The sequence below is a fragment of the Falco naumanni genome, chromosome 8, assembly GCF_017639655.2.
Source record: "Falco naumanni isolate bFalNau1 chromosome 8, bFalNau1.pat, whole genome shotgun sequence".
NCBI lineage: Eukaryota > Metazoa > Chordata > Aves > Falconiformes > Falconidae > Falco > Falco naumanni.
The window spans coordinates 17,671,476-17,693,696 of NC_054061.1; the positions used below are offsets into that span (position 1 = coordinate 17,671,476).

General features: G+C 35.9%; 1 protein-coding gene across 2 annotated transcripts in view; it reads left to right on the forward strand.

The window, feature by feature from the left end:
* Positions 1-22,221, forward strand: part of DOCK2 (dedicator of cytokinesis 2) — a 197,882-nt gene that overhangs the window by 153,689 nt on the left and 21,972 nt on the right. For both annotated transcript variants that reach the window (XM_040604553.1, XM_040604555.1), the window contains exons 34-40: positions 6,900-6,985; positions 12,980-13,136; positions 14,329-14,369; positions 15,763-15,853; positions 16,960-17,079; positions 18,767-18,856; positions 20,151-20,255. In XM_040604553.1, the coding sequence (XP_040460487.1) occupies positions 6,900-6,985; positions 12,980-13,136; positions 14,329-14,369; positions 15,763-15,853; positions 16,960-17,079; positions 18,767-18,856; positions 20,151-20,255 (690 nt within the window). The remainder of the gene's footprint in view (positions 1-6,899; positions 6,986-12,979; positions 13,137-14,328; positions 14,370-15,762; positions 15,854-16,959; positions 17,080-18,766; positions 18,857-20,150; positions 20,256-22,221) is intronic.

The window sequence follows — 22,221 nt, forward strand, 5'->3', positions numbered from 1 at the left end:
GATGGGGCCAGACACTTAGGTCACCCTTAAATGACTTATTAATGCTAATATAGATAAGTTTCAGGTGATATTTTTTCGGTGCTGGGAAGCAAAGATGTTCATTGTTGCAGCTTAAACATGAGCAAATAAAATATTTTTTATCAGATGGCACCAAAACTATTTCATAACTGAACAGCTGAGTCTCATTGGATTATAACATTCAACTTCAGCAACTGCAATCATTTACTAGTCAAGACTTGTAGGGTTTGTTCTCCCCTTTCCTATGGATGAAGTAATTAACATGTATTTCTTAAACTTGCACCTGTAAGTTTGGCAATTTTGTTTTTAAAAATAGATATTTTAAAGGAAAGGCACATTAAGTTTTGTGACTTAAAATTATTACCATCTTAATTAGAAAGGGTAAAGAATTAATATGAAGAGAAAATTATTTGATACACAAACATGTGAACTCCAGCTTTTTGCAAGTGGACAATTTTCATATACAGGTTGGCATTTAGTGTTATAAAGGGTATTAAATCTTTAGTATAAAATTTTGAGAATGATCACGTTATTTCAAGACTGCCCTAGGCACTCAGGAGCCTAGAGTGACATTCAATTAAACCATAATTTTGCTGAACTTTAAAAGTAAATAATTTATTTCTAATCTAATCTTCTCTAATGAGAGAAGGAGGAAAAGCACAGAGACATCTTTACCAGTTGAGTCTCTACTGGCACTGGATCTAGAGCTTGTCTGGTACCTCCCACATGATTTAATAAACTTTACCTAAAAAGCTGATTTTGTTAACCTGATGTGTTACTGTGCTGAGGCTGCTGTGTGGCACTGCTCCATCCTGGGTGTGCACACACGTTATCGTGGTGTCACCTCAAGAGGTTGTCTCCTGCTTTATGCATACAATGTGTGCAATAAGGATATGAAGATATTTGAATTTATCAAGTAGGAATTGAATTTTATTTAGCTATTTCTAGGAGATCCAACTAATCCCAGAGAAAACAAAATTCCACTGCTGCTTATCTCAAGAGCTATGGACTAGATATGTATACATTTAATGGAATGGAATTTATACAGAGGTGTGTGGCATTCTAAGGCATTTTCTTTGCAATCCTTCCTTTTCATTTGCACATTTAACTTCCATTCACACAGAATTAATGTTATATAAGCTTGTAATTTTAAGTTTAATTGAAGATGTAGGGAGGAAATAATTAATATCTAGTAATTTTAGTTGTCAAGGCTCCGTCTGTCATTAGCTCAAAGAACTAGGAATCTTGGAAAGGCAATTTATTGAAATTAGGTTCAGTGGCTCTGGATAGAAATTCCTGTAAATATATCCCGTTCTCCTTCAGGTATAAAGGGATGCTTATTGCCTGTGTGTTGGACACATGATGTTAAAAGCATCCCATCCTCCAACTGTAGACAATCTATCTTTTCTTGAAAGATAGGGTTGTGCATTTTATTAAGATTTCCCAAAGCAAGACACATCATCAAGCAGCCTAGTACTATTTCTTATAACTGAGAATCTGAGACCAAAAGCTAGAAGGACTTCAAAAAACCTCCCAAACAAGCAAACCTAAATAATAATAATAATAATAAATTAGCTCTGTGCAGAAGAAATGAAAACATCATTTAATCAAACATGGATTCAAGTTATGTTGTGATTTAACTTGGCTTAGGAAATATTATTTCATCTGTGTTTATATTTTTATTCAAATAAGTAATTGTGTTTGGTATTTTCAGTTTAGTATCTCTCATTGGTTCCACCAGTTGCTGAAGTTATCTGGGAAAGTTTTAATTTGCTTTCTTTTCTGGTTGTTGTCGGACTATGTCAGAAAATAGTGCTGACTGATGGTTTGTTCTTGGGTTTACCTAGTTATTGCTCAAGTTAGAAGCTAGATGTTTATTCTTAGCGAACCTATTGGAGTCTCATATCTTTCTGAGCTAACAACTGTAAAAGGTTACTAAATAAGTGAATACAGGTGTTCTTAGGAAGCTCCTCTGGCATGTGACTGATAATTGCTCTAAATATTTCTTTATTTCTTACCATATTTCTTTTCATAACATATTTCTTACCCTTCATTCTTGAAATTTTATTATGCATAAGGATTTTAGAAGGATGTGAGGTCATCCCATTAGCAGAAACCAAGTTTGTATGGCTTGGTGTTCCAGACAGATCCATGTAGAAAAACCAGAGACGTTTTGTGGTTTGGTATGGAAGAATGTTCAGAGATGTGGAGGTTTCTTGGATCTATTAGACAGATAAGCAAGTGGCTTAAAAGCCAAATTAGTGCCAATGACAATTAGACACACTCTGCTTAAGTTAGAGGAGAAATACTCTTTCCAGGGCTTAATTTTGGTATAGACACATCAAAACTTTTTGTTATATTTCTACCAGCTGCTTTATTTTGGTTTAAGCAACTGGCTTTTATGCAGCTTGTTGAGAAACTGCAGGAAAGATGCTTAGGAAGAGGTTTTGTTGTTCAGATCCAGCATCTGTAAAATTATTGCCTCAGAGAACTAATCAATTCCCTACCTACTGAATAAGTACTAGGAAGGTTTCAAGAGGTGAGTGATTTTCTGCAGGTGCCTGACTTGCACCATATTCACAGATTTCTGTCCTACTGCAGTAAGTCCATGGATTTCAGCTCTAGAAAATGACTGGACTGAATGTTTTTGCTTAATATTGCCTTGTCCTGAAACTGCTGTGTACCGCTGTTTCCCATGTTACTAATACACATATATACGCTAACACACGTAGAAATTGATTCTGAGCCCTTTAAACTTCTTTATTCAGCCTGGACCAGCCAGAACGGTTTGTTTTTTCTGTTTCCTCTACATTTCAGTGGTGACTCTTTATTTTCTATCATTGGTATAGTATGTACTGTTACACTGGCTAAGTTTGTAATTAGAATACAAATCTTTAATTTTGTAATTAGAATACTAATCTTTAATTTGTATTCTAATTACAAAAGCTATTATATAGAGCAGCAAAACTTGCAAGTAACAGGACACAGAATTGTTCTGGATCACAAAGTATTGGTACTCCTAACAAACCAAAATTCTTTATGGCCTTTAAAGAAAAAATAAGGTTCCCTGTTATTTGACACTCCTGGAAAAAAAGTATTTAGAAATAGTACTAATAAATAAATAGCCTTTTCCTTCTACTGAAATCAGAAAATGGGATTGTTGTTTCTACTGAACAATTTCTCTGAGAACGTTATGAGAACTAATCTCTCTGAAATAGAGACTGAGATCTGAACTCATTAAGTATTTTGAGGAGCAGTGTACAGCCTATTCAATACACCATTTATTGCCAACTTCTGTTGAAATACTCGACTACGTGCCCCACAGTTCTGCTGGAGTTAGTCCTATACTGCTGTTAATGTTCCTCATATGTATACTATACACGTTTTCAAATTCATATTCAGCAATGACCTTTTATAGGTAGGCATCTTGCTGATAATTGCAACATATTTTCCTTAGTTTTCCCCTTCATCCAGGCAGCAGAATATTTTAACTATTCTGTCTATTTAAAGCAGTGCTATTCACATTTTCATGAACATTACTTTCCTACTCAGCCGTCTTAAAATATGCTATACCTGGTGCTGAGCTGGAGAAGTCGCCTCTCTACACCATTGTACAGTCTACGCAAATTGTATCCAAGTTCTTCTGTACCATATTGACCCCTTGTGAAGTGCTTCAATATTTCTATTTGAAGCATAGCTGCCTGGTGCTGCATTATAATCCTACAAACAATTTTGGTTTCACACATTTACAGCTGTGGTTTTGTTGTTTTCATTTGGTCTGAGGCATAGGAAGTGGATGAAATTGCACCTTCTAGAGAAGAGAGGAATGTATCTGTGTTGCCTAATTTTCTGCACCTATTTTTTTCCTTTTGTGTGTGATAAGTGCAGAAGCTAGACCACTCAAGACACTGTTTCAAAGCTCCTTGAAAGAACTAATGACCCACTTCAGCATTCTGCCTAAAGAGCAGTTTGCAGCATCAGGATGACCCAGTAGATCCAGGGCTGGATGCACGGCTTCCTGCTGTCTTTGAGTACTGGTTGAGTAATCCTGCTAGTTCTTGTGTCTCAGTACAGAATAGTAGTCGTTGCTGTGAGAAGATGAAACCTGAGAAATTCTACAGTGAATGGGTAGCAAACATATGAATATAATTTTTGCCATATTTGAGTAATGTGTTCATATGATACTCAAAGATTTTAGTAGAAAACTTGGGGTGAGGAGGTTGAGGTCCGTTGTGACTGCATAAAGATGATATTGACAGCCACATTGGGAAAGTTTAAAAAAGCGTTGGTATTAAAAGCTTGTCATTCTGTAACTGTTCTTTACAAGTCTATACCAAATTCTTTTCTCATATGATGATATCTGAACATGATGCAATTAGTTGGATGCAAACAAAGAATGACTTTGCATTAAGACTTTGAAATTCATGTATTGCGTTTCCTTTCAGAAGACATACCCAAATGAAATGGAAGCTTAGTGAAAGTGTATGTCCAGGCTTTTGGCATTGCTAAAAGCCCAGACTATGAATCAAACCAATGAATCTTGAAATGCTTTGATAAGTTCTAAGGTTTTCATATAAAAAAACAAAATGAGATGTCCAAGAATGAAATATCAAAGAAAATCATCAGGCAAGAGCCTTAGAAGCAATGAAAGTAAAGGCTAAGCACAGAACACAGTCAAACTGGCTTAGAGAACAAGACAATATTAAAAGTATTCCCATTGTAGTTAGAGCTAGAAACCAGTCAATAAATAATGGCTGTGCCTTGAAGGGGTTTTCCATTGGTGCTGTACTTATTTGTGCTGAGTTTCCAAACTGCAGGTGCAAAAAGATACCTGCTTCTTCACAACAAAATATTTGAAGCTTGGGAAAAAATATGCTAATGGACTGGCTGTTTTTTAGTGATTTTTTCTTTTAGCTTTTTAAAACCTGCAGCATCTTAATATTAATATTTATTTCTGCTAAACTTATTGAATTAAATTATTTTTGCCATGCAATATTTTAATTACATTAATTTTAATTATTGTTCTGGTTTCCAAGATTGACAATTGATATATCAGATTATTTTAAAACACTATATTTTTTGAACACTTCTTTTTGTTGTTGTTTCGGAAGGGCAACAATGAGTACACCCAGTAATTTGGTTCAAAATGCCTGGGTCTACACTGGACAATATTAACGGGGATATATTTTCCTTTTTCCTTGGAACCATCTCCCAAAAATTTCCAACTGACTTTAGTTACTAGGATCTTTTTCCCCTAATTTTCCATTGATATTTTCATTTTATATTGGGAAAAACAAACAAACACACACAATCTTTTGTATTTCTGTTATGTTTATGATACATAAATAACAACTATTTGAGAATATATTTCAAACATGGAAATGATAATGCTTTAAGCTTCTTGGGAAGTGTGTGTGTGGGATCAACCCCAAAGAACCTATATGTGTGTATTACAGTTTCTACAGTTTTAATTTCCTGGATCTGAATGCAGTCTGCATAATATATGGTAAAGACAAGGTAAACTAATTACAAACTCTAAACTAAATGTGTTGGAATGGATTAACCCTTTCAAGATCATAAAGCAGTTTCCCATGCATAATGCATTGCAAAGGCTTTGAAATGACAAATTCCAGTTGTACGTTTATATTGCAGTAATACCGAAACATTTATATAATTAAGGTATGGTCCTGCAAAGTGTGCGTGGTTAAAATATAATCCAGGATGTACTTCAATTTCTTTAAGAGCTAATGGGATATTACTATGGTATATTAATGGTATATTACTGAGAAATTCTCCAGAGATGATGTGGGAGTTTATTACACTTTAAAGATGTCAAACTATTGCCACTGAAAATTTGTATGTGTATTTGTAATGGCAATTTTTCAGGTTATTGTCATTTTCCCAGATAACTTTTTCCTTACCTGTGTGACAAACTTTGAAAATTGGCTTTATCTTCTTCTGAATATTGTAAATACTGTTCCCTTGCCCAATTATGTAAAACTACCTGAAGCATACATGAGAGAGTGATACAAGGTGTAACAAAAGCAGCAAGTAAATAATATAGATAACATCTTCAGATACCCAAATTCAAGAAATTCATTACAGGAATGACCTAGCCCAGTTGTCAAGGGTGACGCTGCGAACTGGGATGTAGTGTTTCTCTGCAAGCCAAGTTTGGGATACAAGGAGACCTTGAAGCCTTGGAGTTTTAAGACATGGCTGATCAATAATAGCTAACAAGGTGTGATCAGTGGAGAAATATTAACAATATTTAATTTTTTCTCTCTTTGTATGCACACAGGCTGTATAGATTCTTTTTCAGTTCCGACAGGGAAAAAGGTACTTTTTGACCTTACAAGTAGAGAAATAAGGCTGCTGATGGCTCCAAATGAACTGGTGTCATAACTGTAAAGTAAAATTGAAGAAATAGTGCAGTAGAGGGGAAAGAATTGTGCTTAACTAAAAAATAGCTTGTTGTCTTTGTTGATATGCCACTGTTTTCTAATTAGGGTCTAGATCAACCTAACAAATAGCAACTAAGTGAGGTATTGCATACCGTAGGATTGATCCTATTTTATCTGGGTGAAGGTGGTTCTACTTACTCTGAAATCCTGCATTTCAAATTAGAGATGCTCTATGAAAACCCATAATATTTAATTGTTTTTATTAAATAAAATAACTCTAAGCCTAATTCCTCAGGATATTTTATCAGTTTGTACTAAGAAACAGCTGTCTACAGATGGTTGGATGTGCGTTATTCAAGTGTTTAACCCTGGGGAATATGTGATATAACTATACAGAGATATTATTTTGATGCTGTATTGAAATATGTTTGACATTTGGATACCTGCTCCATGTTTTGATTTTTCTTTCTTTATTAGTTTGAAAATGAAATCATTTTGAAGTTGGACCATGAGGTTGAAGGAGGACGAGGTGATGAACACTACATGCAGTTGTTTGAATCCATGTAAGTACTGTGTTGGAATAACAAAGGCCTTCAGGATGTGTTTTTATCTTACTGTTTCCACTTCTCATGTTGGTAATCTCACTTAAAAATCAAACAGAATCTCAGCAGCTTGTTTTAATGAAGGGACTGTTTCAGTGAACCTGGTCTGAATTGTAGTTTTGCTCATTGAAATAATTTTCCTGGTTGCTTTTGAGTATTTTGTGCTGCAGCTAAATTATGAAGGAATTATACCTAACCTACATTTCTCTATCCAAGAAATCCCTGCTTGGATAACTTTCAAGAAATGATAATTAAATATTCACCCCACTTTTTAGTCTTTCCCATTTTTCTTTATATAACCTTTCTTGGTTTTACTTCACATTGTTAAGAAGAAGGTGTTTAAAATGTCTTATTTGCTTTTCTAGTCTAGATTGAACTTTGAGATTATTCTCTGAATTTACAAAAATTTACTATCCTGGATTAAGAATATTGCAGGGTGCTATGGTTTAATTAAAACATCTCTATTTCTGTATTTCTAACAATCCCAAAGCCTATAACATCTCCTTCTCTTCGTGGCCGCCCACATTCAGTTTTAATCTTGGACTTAATGGCTGTGTCTTCCCTCACGGCAGGCTGTGTGTGAGGTATGGGGCAGTGGTGGAATCCTTGCACCTCCCTCTGTGAACGTGGTCCTAGCTTTGTGCCTTAGACTGGAACAGGGAGAAAGTACATCGCTCAGCATACACTGACTCAGGCATTGATAACCTAATGGTTATTAAGTATGAAAATTCTATAGCACTTTGGCTACCTGACAAAATCGATAGAGTCTTTGTGACATTGAATGGGTACATTTTTACTTTCTCAAAGCCTGCTACCTTGTCTGTGTTGTATTTTTGTGTAGGGGGTGGCAATCTTTGCAAAGTCACATCCCTTACCATGTGAAGCATGAAATCTTTGCGTATGCCACAACAGAAAATGTTTAATTTCAGTGAAAAAATAATTTTGTAAAAAATACTGAATTACTTAATTAAATAACAATATGTAAAAGTTATCTTATGTGAATAATATGTGGTTATGTTCTAATTAAATAGTAAAATTTAAAAGAAATATTATTTCAATCAAATGTAATTAAAATATTCATTGTTTCTTTATTGTCTGTTCTGTGAGGAGGCAGGTAAAATACAGAGAGGCAGGCTTGATAAAAGTTCAAGTAATGACATTTTTCAAGCACTATAAATCTATTTGAAATTGATACACTGGCAAGGACAGATGAAGTTTTAAAAATGTCTCGTTTACTTCCTAACATGCAATGACTATGTAAACTCGGAGCAATAAAGACATTTTTCAAATTGGATTGTTTACTGTTTGGCTTCAAGCCTCAGGACAGCGAAGAGGTGACCCAGAGATGTTCAGACTAGCTCTTGGTACGACCAAAACCAGACCTGCAAATACATAGTTTTCTTGACCCCACTGCTGCAGAGCCTAAACACTGATGCCTGCCTGAACTGTCGCTACAGTTCATCATCTTTCACACTGGGCATTCAGCTGACACAATGGACATTTATTGCAGTGCTAAACTTTCCTTGCTGCTAGTAAGTTGTTTTTTTCTGAATTTTTTTTTAACATTTGTTCTCTGGGGTTTTTTTTGGTTTTGGTTTTTTTTTCCCGCCCCCCCCCCCCCCCCAAAAAAAAAAAAAAAATGTCCATATAAATCTTCCTTGCCTCAATTTAAGCCAATTATTTCTTGTTTTACCTACAGGGGACATAAAGAATAATTTGATGTTTGGGGTTTTTGGGGTTGTTTGTTGTTTTTTTTTTTTTCAGCAGCTTTTAACAAGTTTGAAAGCTGCTGTCAGGTTTCCTTCAGTGTTCTCTTTGAACCCCAGTGTTTCAGTTGATCATATGGAATGTTTTCTAGACATTTCTAGACATTTCTACAACGTCTACATCTATATTAAAAGACTACATTGTCTTGAAGATGGGAACAGTATTAGAACTATATCATTGCAAAGAGAAAATCTTCCTTCAGATCTTGCATATGAGACTCTTTGAAGTTTACCTTTTCTGAGCTATGTAACATTGCTTGCTGGTCTTGTTTGCAGTTTACTGTTCCATTCACATACTTTTCTAGAGAACTGGTACCTGTCCAGTTAAACTCCATCTTTCGGCAGTCCAGTTAAGTAGTCCCATCAAACGTACTACCATAGCCTTTTATCTTTCTGCCTTTCCAAGTTACTTTTCTTTCTTTAAATATCCATTTTTTTTCCCTTGATACATTCTACAAGACTTCAAGGTTTCTGTATTTCTAAAGATGTCACTTCATATCATCTCCAGATAATGTTTTTTGTTCCATCCTTGAAGTTGTTTAACGGTACCTGTAGAGGGGCAGTTGAAGCAGAGGCTGGTGACCTGTCTGTGGGTAGGACCTGGTTGGTTGGTTGGTTGGTTAGGTTTTAACCTTCCTACCTTCACACCTTTCAAAGGAGGAATTTCAAGCCTCTGTCCTCAACTCCCTTTTCCAACTGGATAGATACCCAGTTAAATTGGTCTCCAGATTAATTCATTTGGTCATATGTTCATTAACTCATTTTCTGTGACTAACTGCGCTCCTGCGGAATTCCAATTCCCACCTGTACCCACATAGTTAGCAGCAGTCAGTGTCTGTCATGAGTTTGTGCTCATCTCTGCAACCAGCACTTACCCGCACTGCTTGGCTGCTGGTACGGAACTAAATAGGTTCAGCAGAAGTATAAGCACTGCCTTGTGTTTGTCCATAGTCCTCAACGTTAGCACGTGCCGTGCAGGGCTGTGCCCTGTGCTGATGAATGGATGATGAATTTCCTTAGTTTCCCACTAAGGAAAAGCTGTGATAACGTGGAACAGATGAGAGGCTGTTCTCAATAGGCAGAATAGACAAGGCTACCCCGTTTTGGGGACTGGAGGACGATCAAGCTATATGAATACAAGTTGTGCTATGCTGCTTGTCCTCAAGCTCAGAAAATGATTTCTGGCATGTTTCAGTTACTAATAATACACGCAACAACAGAAAAAAGCACTTGGAAGCTTTCTGGTTCCCCATCATTGCAGTGTCCCATGTTATGCAGCTTTTTCTTGAGCTTCATTGAAAATATTTTTTATTTTAAAGCTTCTATTTTTTTCAAGCTCTGTTTAAAAATTTAGAAGTTTCTTGCTCCCTCCAAGGGGGTGGAATCTTCTGAAGTTTTATGTATATATGAAGTTTTTATTGTATAAAGCTGAGCAAGACAACTTTTAAAATCTTCCTTCTTGAGACAGGTATTCCTCTCTCCTGTTTGTTTTGTATTTCTCCTCTGTGTGTTTTCCAGTTCATCTTTTGTTAGTGACTGGAGTTATGTACTGTATCCTGAGTGAAATCTAGCAATAGCTTGTGTTTTATGTCAGTGTTTTGCTAGTTGCTTTGGAAAGAACCGTGATGTCTTGGTGACTCATGCTCATTTCACATTCAAGTAATGTTCATAGTTCTGCCTTGTTTGTTGTCAATCCAAGTTGAACCTATGGCAAAAATTCATAATATCATTTAAAAGTTGACTGTACTTCCTTTTGTTAGCATCTTATCCTCTTTCTGATACTTACATAGGTAAAATAACTTATTTTCCTGTATAGTATTCCAGTCTCCTGTATGGTTCTGAGGCTTTCGTACTTTCTCTTCCACAAATATAATGTGCTACAGCCTTTTCTGTCAGTTGTCAGCTCTTCAGACCCTTTAGTATTTATCATTTCATTTGCCATATTTGATGTCATAAGACACATTTCAATAATTTATTTAAATATTTCAATTATTGTTTCAGCCTAGTCAAACAGCAATTAAATTATTCTCTTTTTATCTGTTAGCCTCTTCCTGTCACATCTTGTACAATATAAATAATCTTTTAGACATGCATGTACACACTCCCTCTGTCTTGGCAAAATAACTCTGTTGGAGCTGTACAATCAAAGGAATAAACATTAGAAGCTGTTTTTACTTTGAGTTAGAACTTTGAGACTGGGTACTGTGCTGAAGTCCCATTCGAGGCCAAAGCTTTGAGGATTTCTTTGCAGTTGAAGTTAATATGAATATGTATTTTCTGAAGAAAGCTTAAGTAATTCTGAGGAGTGAAAAATTACTTTTGCAATTAATTGAAAAATTAATTAAAACTTAATACTTTTTAATGAAAGTTTTAAAATAGTGTACTTAAAGATTAATAATAAATTATTAAATGTATTTGCATATAAATTGAGTGCTGTTAATGAAACACTAAGAGGTCACAAATTAAGAATGATATATCATTGAAACTGCTCAGCTTAAGCACACAGCATAGTTTCAGGGATAATTTTGCAATTGCTCATTTGTTTTTACTATTTTCCTGTGAGAATACGTGGTGACTTTGATATGTTATTAATAGGATATGCCAAATCTATGTGTAATTACTTTGTGCATTGTGGTGAGTTGACTTTGGATGTCAGGTGCTCACCTAGCTACTCTATTGCTCCCCATCTTTGGTAGGATGGGGAGGGGGGAGGATGAAAATAAGATGGAAAAGAACTCATGGGTCAAGGTAAAGGCAGTTTGAAAAAGCAAAATCAGTGTGTGGAAGCAAAGAAAAAAAAAATATCTCGATTTCCCATCAGCAGATGACGTGCAGGCACTTCCCGGGAAGCAGGTCTTTGTTATGTGTCGCAGTTGCTCTGGGACAAATGTAATAATGAATCCCCCTCGTCATCCTCCCTTCTCTTAGCTTTTATTTCTGAGCAAATGTCATATGGTATGGAATATCCCTTTGGATGGTTTGGGTCAGCTGTCCTGGCTGTGTCCCTTCCCAAGATCTGGTCTACCCCCAGCCTACTGGCCTTTGGGGGTGAGAGGGGTTTGAAGACAGCCTTGGTGCTGTGGAGCACTGCTCAGCAGTAGCCAACACACGAGGGGGACCAACACCTTCCTGGCTACCAAGGCAAAGCACAGCACTGTGAGGGCTGCTGTGGGGGAGCTAACTCAGCCAGACCTAATACATGCACCTACACATATATATGTGGACATATATAAGCATATATATGAATATATATACACATGTGAATATATATAAGAATACGTGTGGATATATATATGTGAAATTATAAATATATGTGAGTATATATGTATGTATATATATAAAAAATGCAGTTTGTCAGAGAGAATCCCAATGGAAAACCAGAATGCTAAGCAGAGGAAACAAACTCTTAAGCAAAGAAAGAAAATAATCCTTAATGAGATGCTGGTAACCATTTGATAATGTTTAAACAGCTAAGCTTTGAAACCAGGGCTATGATAGTAATGTGAAATACCTACTCCTAAATCACTTCAGCACTTCATAGAAACAGCATACACTAATACCTTGTTAATGTAAATTGGAATCCAATGATGATGTATAAAACTTATTTTCCTGTATTTTTATGAAAAGAGGGCTACCTGCTTTTTTTAATCTGCAGCAAGTTTATTGTTTGGATTTGCCTATTTCTTAAGAGCAAATGCTGAGATCTTGTTAGTGAATGTATCTTTTGACGTAAATTTTGACCTAAAATTCTAGTTTATGCTACTTCGAACTTTCTACTCACATGTAACTGTGAGTAGACACAGTAGACAAGAAAATAATTGTTGCATGCATTTTATGTTGCACAGTTACAGAGGAAAGGGAGGTGTGATGTTCATTGCAACAGTGTGGCATTCCAGGGACTTGAGTTAGTTGCACCACTGACACAGGTTTCTCCATTCTGAAATTGTAGGTATACCCTTGAATTTGAAGTCATTTTCAAACAGGAAAAGTCAAGTTTTCATTTTTTGCTTTGATTTATATCCCATCTGTCTTCTGTGTATCTAAATTACCAACCCACAAAGGGAATTTTCAGAGCATTTTGCAGTTGCTTTAGCTCTAATTCAGTATTTGCCTTCAGGTCCAAACAATTTTTCATCTAATGGGGCACTAATTTTCACAGTATTGTAAAAACCTTTTTGTGTGTTTGCAGCCTTACAGAGTGTGCGTGTCAGTATCCTGGCATTTCTAAATTGGTTGAAAGTTTTGTCAGCCTAGTTAAAGGCCTCCTGGAGAAACTGCTGGATTACCGAACGGTGATGAATGACGAAAGCAAGGACAATCGCATGAGCTGCACTGTGAATTTACTGGTATGTTCTCTCTTGTAATTCTTGTGTGAGAAAGGGGAAGAGCTTTAGAATCCATTTACTAACAATGAAGATAAATCCTCCTGGGGACAGTGCTCAATACTGATTTAAACTCTGAGGCATGAGATTTTTGTATTTATTTGCATGGACATAATTCGTATGAGATTTTCATATGAGATTTTCATATTTATTTGCATGCATAATCAAGAAAGCAATGTCCACTCAGTTCTTTGGTTTTGTTTGTATGTTTTATCCACTTCGATTTCGTGGATAAGTAAGGAAGTCTACTGCTCATGCACCTTGACCTTTTGATAGGCTTAACATAAAAGCAGGCTTTTGCCAGAGGCAAGTTTTGCTTGAGGAACTAAGCCACTTGCTGCTTTAGCAACTCAACAATTATTTTCTTTGAATCTGGGATAGAAACCTGCAAGCTACACTGGCAGTAAGGTGCCAAGAAGATCTGAGTCTCTGATCTGGTTGTAGGCCACCCTGTTGGGGTTTTTTTATTCCTATTTTGTAATGAGGATATCACATACAGAAATTCCTCCACCAGGAAATTCCTCTAAGCTGAAGAGGAACCTTTATCAACTTTAAAGGCTGGAAAAAGAACATGGTTAATATTCATTGTGCTCACATCCTCTCTGTTCCTCAGTAATCGGAGAATTGCTGCACAATGTGGTATCAATTCCTGCAAGTCTTCAGGACACAATTCTTGTCATACATTCTGCACAGCCTTAGGAACATGGATACCTACAGAAGTGTTATGATGAAAAAAATGAGCTTTATTCCTGGAATTAGCCCTTTTAGAAGTATTGCACAACAGTATTACAGATCAACTTCAATAAATACCAGCTGATTTCCTGGCCATCAAGTGTAACCAGAGCATGTATTTATAATGTTAATGCATTTGGATAACTGTATTTTCCTCTTCTAAGGCAGGAAAACTTTCACTAATGATCTCATTAGTGAACCAGAAGAAGTGTATATAGATATGTATAATAATATCACATACTAATAACTAATTAAAATATTAATTGTAGTAGTAGTGCTAGGTTTACAGTGAAGATAGTCTGTAAATAATGCATTCCTTAGGCTGCCCAAATAGAAAGAAAAGCAAAACCTCAGCATATATATTTTTATTTTGTGTTTTAATAAAAGACATTGGGAGATAACTTTTAAATGTTTGTGTCCCTAGAATTTCTACAAGGACATTAACCGTGAAGAGATGTATATCAGGTATGGCAGTTGTTCTGTTGGATCTGTTTTGGAGAGGGCAATAATATTGTTATAAATTCTTGTTTTATTGTACTTTGATGTCTGTTGTAACCCTGGCCTCATTTATATTCTTACTCCATTGTTTACTTAGCATTCAGTGAGTTGGAATCTATCATATATATTCAGCAGCAGCATTTTTTTCCCCAAGAACCAACTCTGAGTTGATCAAATAATTCAATGTTCATTGTCTATTGTTCGAAATAAAGAAAATTCAGATTGATTTGAGGTTTGATGGAGGGGTGTATCATGCATTTAGAATGGCAGAAAAAAAACTTTCAAGTTTTGTAGAATTGTTCAGCCTGCCAAGTCTCTTCGAATATGCAACACTACGTGCAATGCAGAATTACTAGTGAAGCATTTTTCTGTAAGAGCTATAGCTACGCTGGCAAATTCTTTCAGATGTGACATGGCCTCTTATTGTCTCCAAGAGTTTTGCATATGAGCTGCAGCAAGTCTTGCTGTTCAAAAGTTCACTATTTCCTGCCTCTCCTATCATTCTGCAAAATCTGCAGAACCACCTGTGCCTCAGCCAGTGCAGGACAAAGGCCAGAATCTCAGCTAAAATAAGCACTGAAGGTGGGTCAGAGCTAAAACTGGAGCTATGAGCTGGAGTAACCAGGGAGAAACAATGCTCCCTCGGTGGGCATTGCTGAGGGGGACACGTTTTCAGTTGGGTTGACAACTGGGAACAGTAAAGCCTTGAACTGCTACAGCAACGTGTCCAAGTTCCCGTGTCAAAACTCCTGTTGTGTGTAAAAAGATGGGACGCGCTGCTTCTTTTTGGCTGCTGCAAAAGATGTGACTTAAGTCACATGATGGTAAATGGTTGTGCTGGTAGCAGCAGTGCTGCCCTCGGGATCAAGGACAACACCAGCAACGCATAATTTCCAACAACTCTTCTGCCCTTGCATCGTCTCTCTGGGATGGTATTGTCTGTGTTCTCCTTTACCTTGCGTTACCTGTTGCGTGTGCATCTATCTACACAAGTGTGTACATGCAATTGAGAAGTGCTACAGAGAAAGGCAGCTGTATCTACTAACGGTCCAGAGATCGTGACTCAGAGCTCTGACTTAGGCTTCCTCTTCCTCCTGGAGGGGGAGCTAACAGCAGTTCGCGGAAGGTCACCTCTTTCTCTTCCTTTTGAGCACAACGTTTCAGCATACAAAGAGAGCACAGAAACGTCTGAACAAATGCACAGAGCTTTAACCCCTCCCAGAGTGTCCTTGAAGACTCTTCGGGTAGTGACTGCGTGGAATCCATGAAGTTTCCATTGCAGAGTTTATCTAGAACTTTTTTGACACAGTATTCCCATCATGTCAATATCTAGTATAATTCCTGTTCTCTCCTCTAACAGATATTTGTATAAATTGCGAGATCTTCATTTAGATTGTGAGAATTACACAGAAGCAGCATATACCCTTCTACTCCATACGTGGCTCTTGAAGGTTAGATTTTCTAAATTCAATACATAAATCACCTTATGCAATTTTCAAATTTATAAAGTAAAAAGTGATTGTCTTAATCTCTGATTTACTGCATATTAGTTATTTTCCGTAGGGATATTCAAGTTTCTAGTTAAAAATACTGCTGTGGTTCATACAAAATTAACATTAATTATTGAAGTGGTGTTTTTAATAGGTAATTAAAAGCTACATATTTATAAAACTAAATTGCTTCCAAATTGGTAGCAAAAATAGTTTTACTTTATAGTGAGAACATTATGTGCGAATTCTGAAGCCATTTAACTTCCAGGTCGTTTTCATTGTGCTAATTTCTTACTAACCCAAACATAACCATGATGAAAATGAAATACAATTTTTCCCAGCTACCATAGGGAAAGATCTGACTTTCTACTTTAAATAATATGAATCATTCTGCCAAGTTATGTTTGCTTTCTTTTGTAGCTGGTAGTTATTTTTTGCTACAATTAACACTTATTCTCATTGTAACTTACATTGTTGATAGAAATGGTCAGTAAGATGCATTTCCATTTCAAAGGAAAACTCAAAGTCTAAATATTCTTCAGCAAAAACTTGAGATTTCTTGTGGAATTTGTTTTAGTGCAGAACCATACAAATTTGGTTTTTCACAGTGCTATTTTTCTTAAACTTAGCTTTTCTGATCGTACAAAAATATGAGGTATATTGTATGTATTGGTATAGGTATGTGGTATAGACAAAGTTGATAATATATGCTGATATTTTTAAAAAAGTCAAAACCATATCAGTCAAGCCGACACCACTGAAATAAAATTAACTCATTTTCTCACATAGATTTTTATCTAAAATTTTTGGGTGGTGGGCAGGAAGGAGCACAGCTTTTTAAAATGTTATATGTAGTCCTGGTTATCACATGAAATACAGCACTTGTTTGAAGAGGTAATGAAAACATTCCCAGTGCCTTACCCAGTTTCTTTGTGAAAGGGTAAAAAAGACAGGAAAAAACCCACCTCGAAGTTCCCAAGGGACCCAACCTTGGGGGAGGAGGGGATGTGTGTGTGAAATGTTGAACTCTAAAATAATTTTGTTTTTTAACGTGTTTTTATTCTCAGTGGTCAGATGAACAGTGTGCACCCCAAGTCATGTCAACAGAGTTCCAGTGTTCACAGACCTATCGACACTTGAAAGAGAATTTGTATGAGAAGATTATAGACTACTTTGACAAAGGAAAGGTAGGTCTGTAGAGTTCTTCCCCCTGCCAAATCTCCTTTTTTACTGTGTTGCTTTGTATGGCAGTTATTTAATGAATGTGCTCTGTATAAAGTGTTTGTGTAGGAAATCCTCTTTGAAATGTGGGTCGAGTAAAAATTGTGTCCTGAATGCTTATTCACAGCATATATCAGTTCTATATGAATATACTCTTTAAATAACCGTATTCACAAAGAAAGATGGCTAATGTTTATAGTGGTCACAAGCTTCTCTGTGAGGCAGTAATAAAATAATATAAAATGTTGAATGTACTTTCCTTTACCAGGAAAAGAATATGGACTACACAGACTGCATTCCAAACCATTCAGTCATTATCTCCCCAAAATCCAGACAGTCCAAAATGGACATATTTCATTCACAGAAGTCTGAGAATTGCATCCCAAACTTAAAATGTATTAGTCTGATGCTCAGTATCTGCATTTTGTTCAGATTTTTTTTTTTTATTATTTTTTTAAAAAAAAAAAACTTAATAATATGGCAGTAGAGCTCAGATTTTTGGAAATAAAGCAAGGGACTAGAAAGCAGGGGAAAATTCTGCAGTGCTGGATAATTAGCCTTATGACCCAGTAATGCCTTTAAGTCATTATGTCTCATTCAGCTGTAGCCAGAAGTATGAACAGGGAAGGCAATTAATTACTGCTTTTTGCAAAATAAAGGCATAACTCCCCCATGAAAGTCCGTGCTATAATTCAGAGGGTAGAAAGTATTTGCTTCACCTTCAACTGAGAAGCGGTTTTGCTGTTGGCATGTGAAAGAATTACAATGTAGGAGTCCCTACCCACTGTTTCAGAAAAATAAAATCCTCCTGATTTCTGACCTACTCAGCATTCAGGTTCCCCTCAGATCCATCAGAGAGAGTTCGCAGGCAGCTGGACAAAGCTCTGGGGTTCAGAACTATCCAGCCGAGGGTACGTGGCACCATGTAAAAATGGTCATAATGCATGTGGCCACTGGTAGGGAATTATGCCTCAAAAGCCCCTTTTGTCTTCTTTATTCTGAATAGAAGAGAAGACTGACAGAATTTGAGAAATACCCTCAAGAGAGGGAATTTCTCTCTGTTTTAAGACCACTTCTGTGCTGCACAGTTTAAGTGCCTATAGCAGATGAGAAAAAATGTCCTAATCTTTCCTATGCAGCTCTGTAATTAAGTTGTGTGGAAAGAAACAAGCTGCTGCTCTGAGCAAGTGGCAATTTAAATCTTGTAGGTTTTTAGCTGACTAGGAGAGCTGTCATATGCAAGGTTACCTATGGTTATGTATGCTAGTGTTGGTTTTAAGGAAAGGCAGGTGTCAATCTCCTCCTACACAGCTCCGATGCTTGGGGTATATTCTGGATACTTGCACCTTCATGATTTACCCTTCTTTTTTATGTATCTGAAAGGTCAGGTGATTTTTTATTATCTTACTATAAGAATAAAGTAGGTTTACTTATTCCTTCCTATAATGAACCATAAAACACTTTTATTTTTTACATTAATCTGCTTTCCTGAAGTTTATGATTGCCTTGAGTCTTCCATTCTAAATGTGCTGTTAATAAATGACTGCAATTTAAAGAGAGCATAATCAATAAAACTGTAGTTAAAAAGTGACACATTAAAAACTTGTTTGTTTGGTACTGGATTTACTTTTTGAATATGTGATTGCATTGCAGATGTGGGAAGAAGCCATATCTTTATGCAAAGAACTTGCAGAGCAATATGAAAAGGAAGTTTTTGACTATGAACTTCTAAGTCAAAACCTGGTAAGATTTGAAGACCTGCAGGACTTCAAATTACTTCAGTTGCAGAAATTACTACTTTTGAGCTATCAAGTGATAAAGCTGCTTATGAAATTGTCTACAGTTGATTTTAATTCATTTGTCAGGGTTGCTGTTTTCTTGTAGCAATCCAGTGGTAGAGATTCATAACGAACTGTTAAAGTTGTGGACATCTGAGATATTTTGAAACTTGTATAGATGAAAGAAACATTCTCAGTGCAATTTAAAGACCATGTATAAAAGAAATATAACAGGTTTTTGAGGCCTTTTTACTGCTTTGGGGTAGAAAAAGCACCTGGATGTATTTTTTTCCTTGAAATTTTTCTTTCAATTTTAGGAACTCGAATCTCGACAAGCCTAAAGAATTCTGTCCTTATCAGGGACTGGGGAAGTAATATGGCACAAGGAATTAGAACTAGGTCCAAAGGCTAGAAGGAAGACTAAATATTCAATTATTTGTTTTCATTATAATTGAATTAATTAGAAAAAATCCCCAACCCACATACTTTCTTTTTTTCCTACCCCCAAGATTCCACACTTGCATGATCTTTAACAAACATTTAGGGCTCATTCAATAGATATCCCTGATTCTTCCAGAAAGAAACCTTAAGTATCAAAACCTTATGTTCCTTAACAGTGTTGTGTATAAAGACAGCTTCTTTTCCTTGCAATAAATTCTTTTTTTATCATAAACTAAAAGATAAAGACAATTTTTTTGCCAATTTCATTTAAGTTGCAGTGTTGCATGTCTCATAACAAAGCAAATAAAAACAGTAAAGCTAAATTACACTTAGTATTTTACAGAAGACATTATTCTAAGCCCTTTACATGGCATGTCTTTAGTGTAGCACTAGGATGAAAGTTTGAGTGGATCCATACCTCAGAAAACATTTGAGGAAGGGAGTTTTTCCAAATGTATTATTTCAGTAATGTCATCAGTTGAGTGTTTAAAGTGTAGAGTGTCAAGTACAATTTTGGTGTTTGCTTTTTTTCTTTTCATGCTAGTAGATTAAGGTTTAGACTGATTCAGAGGTCAAACAATTAAAGTTGAAGCCACACACATTTATTTAACTATGTATTATATTTGCATATCAATGTAAACAATACTTAATTGTACCACAGCAGTGTCATGTGCACAGTGATTATCGGTATAGCTTATGAACCAGTAATGGATAGCTCTTGCATATCCACTGATAGCCGTAGTACTGCTGTAGAAGTTTAAAAATAAATGGGGGGAGAAACCCTAAAGAGAAGTAATTGCAGTTGGTTTTGCTTTCAGATTCAACAAGCAAAATTCTATGAAAACATCATGAAAATTCTGAGACCTAAACCAGACTATTTTGCTGTTGGTTATTATGGCCAAGGATTCCCCACATTTCTAAGGGTAAATCTGTTTAAATTCTTACTTTTTTCATCTATTTTCATATGCTTCTAAAAATATGAGTGTACTTTAATGCAAGTGAGTTTCTGGGGATATTTGCCATGAAATTAGTTTTGCTTGGATGCAGGACTGTCATCAAAATGTGAATTATTACTTGTAAGAATATGCATGAAATGTTTTCAGATGTGTTTAAGTCAATTCTTTCCTTAGTTTGATGGTGGAAACTAGAAGAAATATTAGGTGCAGCAATATGATGTAATTTGGTATGGGTAGCTCTATTGGTACATATTTCTCAGATGAGTCCCCACACAGGTTATTGATAACTAGTAGAATGTCATTAATTAACTTGTGTTCAAATTAGAACCAAAATTCTGTTTCACATGAGGTTGATATTTTTAGTGGACCTTATAATGAACTGACAAGAGTTTCAGATTTTTATTGCCTCTCAGCTACAATTGAAATACTTTATGAATATGGAAACAGCATATTTTTCAGACCAATGCACTCCATAGCCAAATATTGTATGTTTAACAGTAGGAAATAGTGGATAAGTACGGTAGGGAAGAGTGCAATATAGAGCAGGTGTGTAGTGACACTGACCTGGTAGATATTCCCTGCTTACCTGATAAACAGGTTCCTGGGTTGGAGTTGACAGTTTTGTTTTCTAGCCCTTCATGGATTGTTCTATTGTGAATTTCATAGAACCATAGAATGGTTTGGGCTGGATGAATTTGTCAGTTGCTTTCTGAACTGATGCTCTCCAGAATATACTGTGGCCTCACAGTATACAACTGTGTGTGTTAGAGATGTACTGTTGCCCTTTTTTGTCATCTGATCATTTCTCTACACTAGTTCTTACAAAGAGACTGAACAGTTGTTCTTTAATCACCTTCCTTGTACCATTCATGATGTAATGTTCCTTAAAGTCTTGGTTTTCCAAACATTGCTTCCACAGCAACCATTCCGTACGTTTTAACATCCCAGTTCCCTTGCTGCCCATTTCCTAGTTCATGAGATGGTAGGACAAGTGCACATAGTACTTGAAATGTGGATATACTATGAATTTTTTCAGTGCAATGCTGATGTTTGTTCTTTGTTTTCCTCGCAATGACTGAATTTCAGATTGCTATTTTGATCTCTAATATGCATTGAGCTGACATGTTCATACCAACTGTCTTGTCTTACTCTAAGTTTTTTTCCTGAACAGTAACAGCTAGTTGATATCTTAAGACAATTATGATAAGTTTGAACTGTTTTCATTAAACAGACCTCTATACACTGAATCTACTCTGTTTTCTTTACTTTTCTCCATTTTTTACTACCGTGGGAGAAATTAAGAATCCAAAGGGTCTGTTTCTTCAAGAAACCCGCCAAATGCAGGAATTAATGCACAACTGTCTTTTACTTATTTTTTTAAAGTTCATTGCTTTATTTTAACCACTGTAGTGCATGTCTTCAGAGCATAAAACTAACCTGAATATTTTATGTTTTCTTGTAGAAAAATACAATCTTTCCTACATACTACAATTAATGTGGTAGCTTTCCTTATATTTGAAAAGCAATGAAAGACCTCTTTCTGCCACTTTTAAAGGCCAATGTTGCCTTGAAAACATTAGGAAAATAGTGAAATGATATGCTAATATTACACCAAAGGAAACATGCACCTTTTGTTTCTGGTAATTATAGAAGTATCCTGTTAAGTGTGGCAAACTGAACCACAAATGAGCACATTGGGGGTTACTGTATTGTGAATGAGGACATTTCATCATACGAAGGAGAAGGAGCAGGCAGAGGAAAGCTGTGAAACCTGAATCCAGAATGTATTTGAAAGCAAATCCTTTTACTTGACAAACAAGAAGAAAAGGAATTTCAGTACTTTTCTTACCTTCCATTCTGATTTTATTCTGCTGTACAGGAGCATCCTCAGTGGTGATGCTACTTTATCTTCATTCATTCTAAAGCAGGGTTT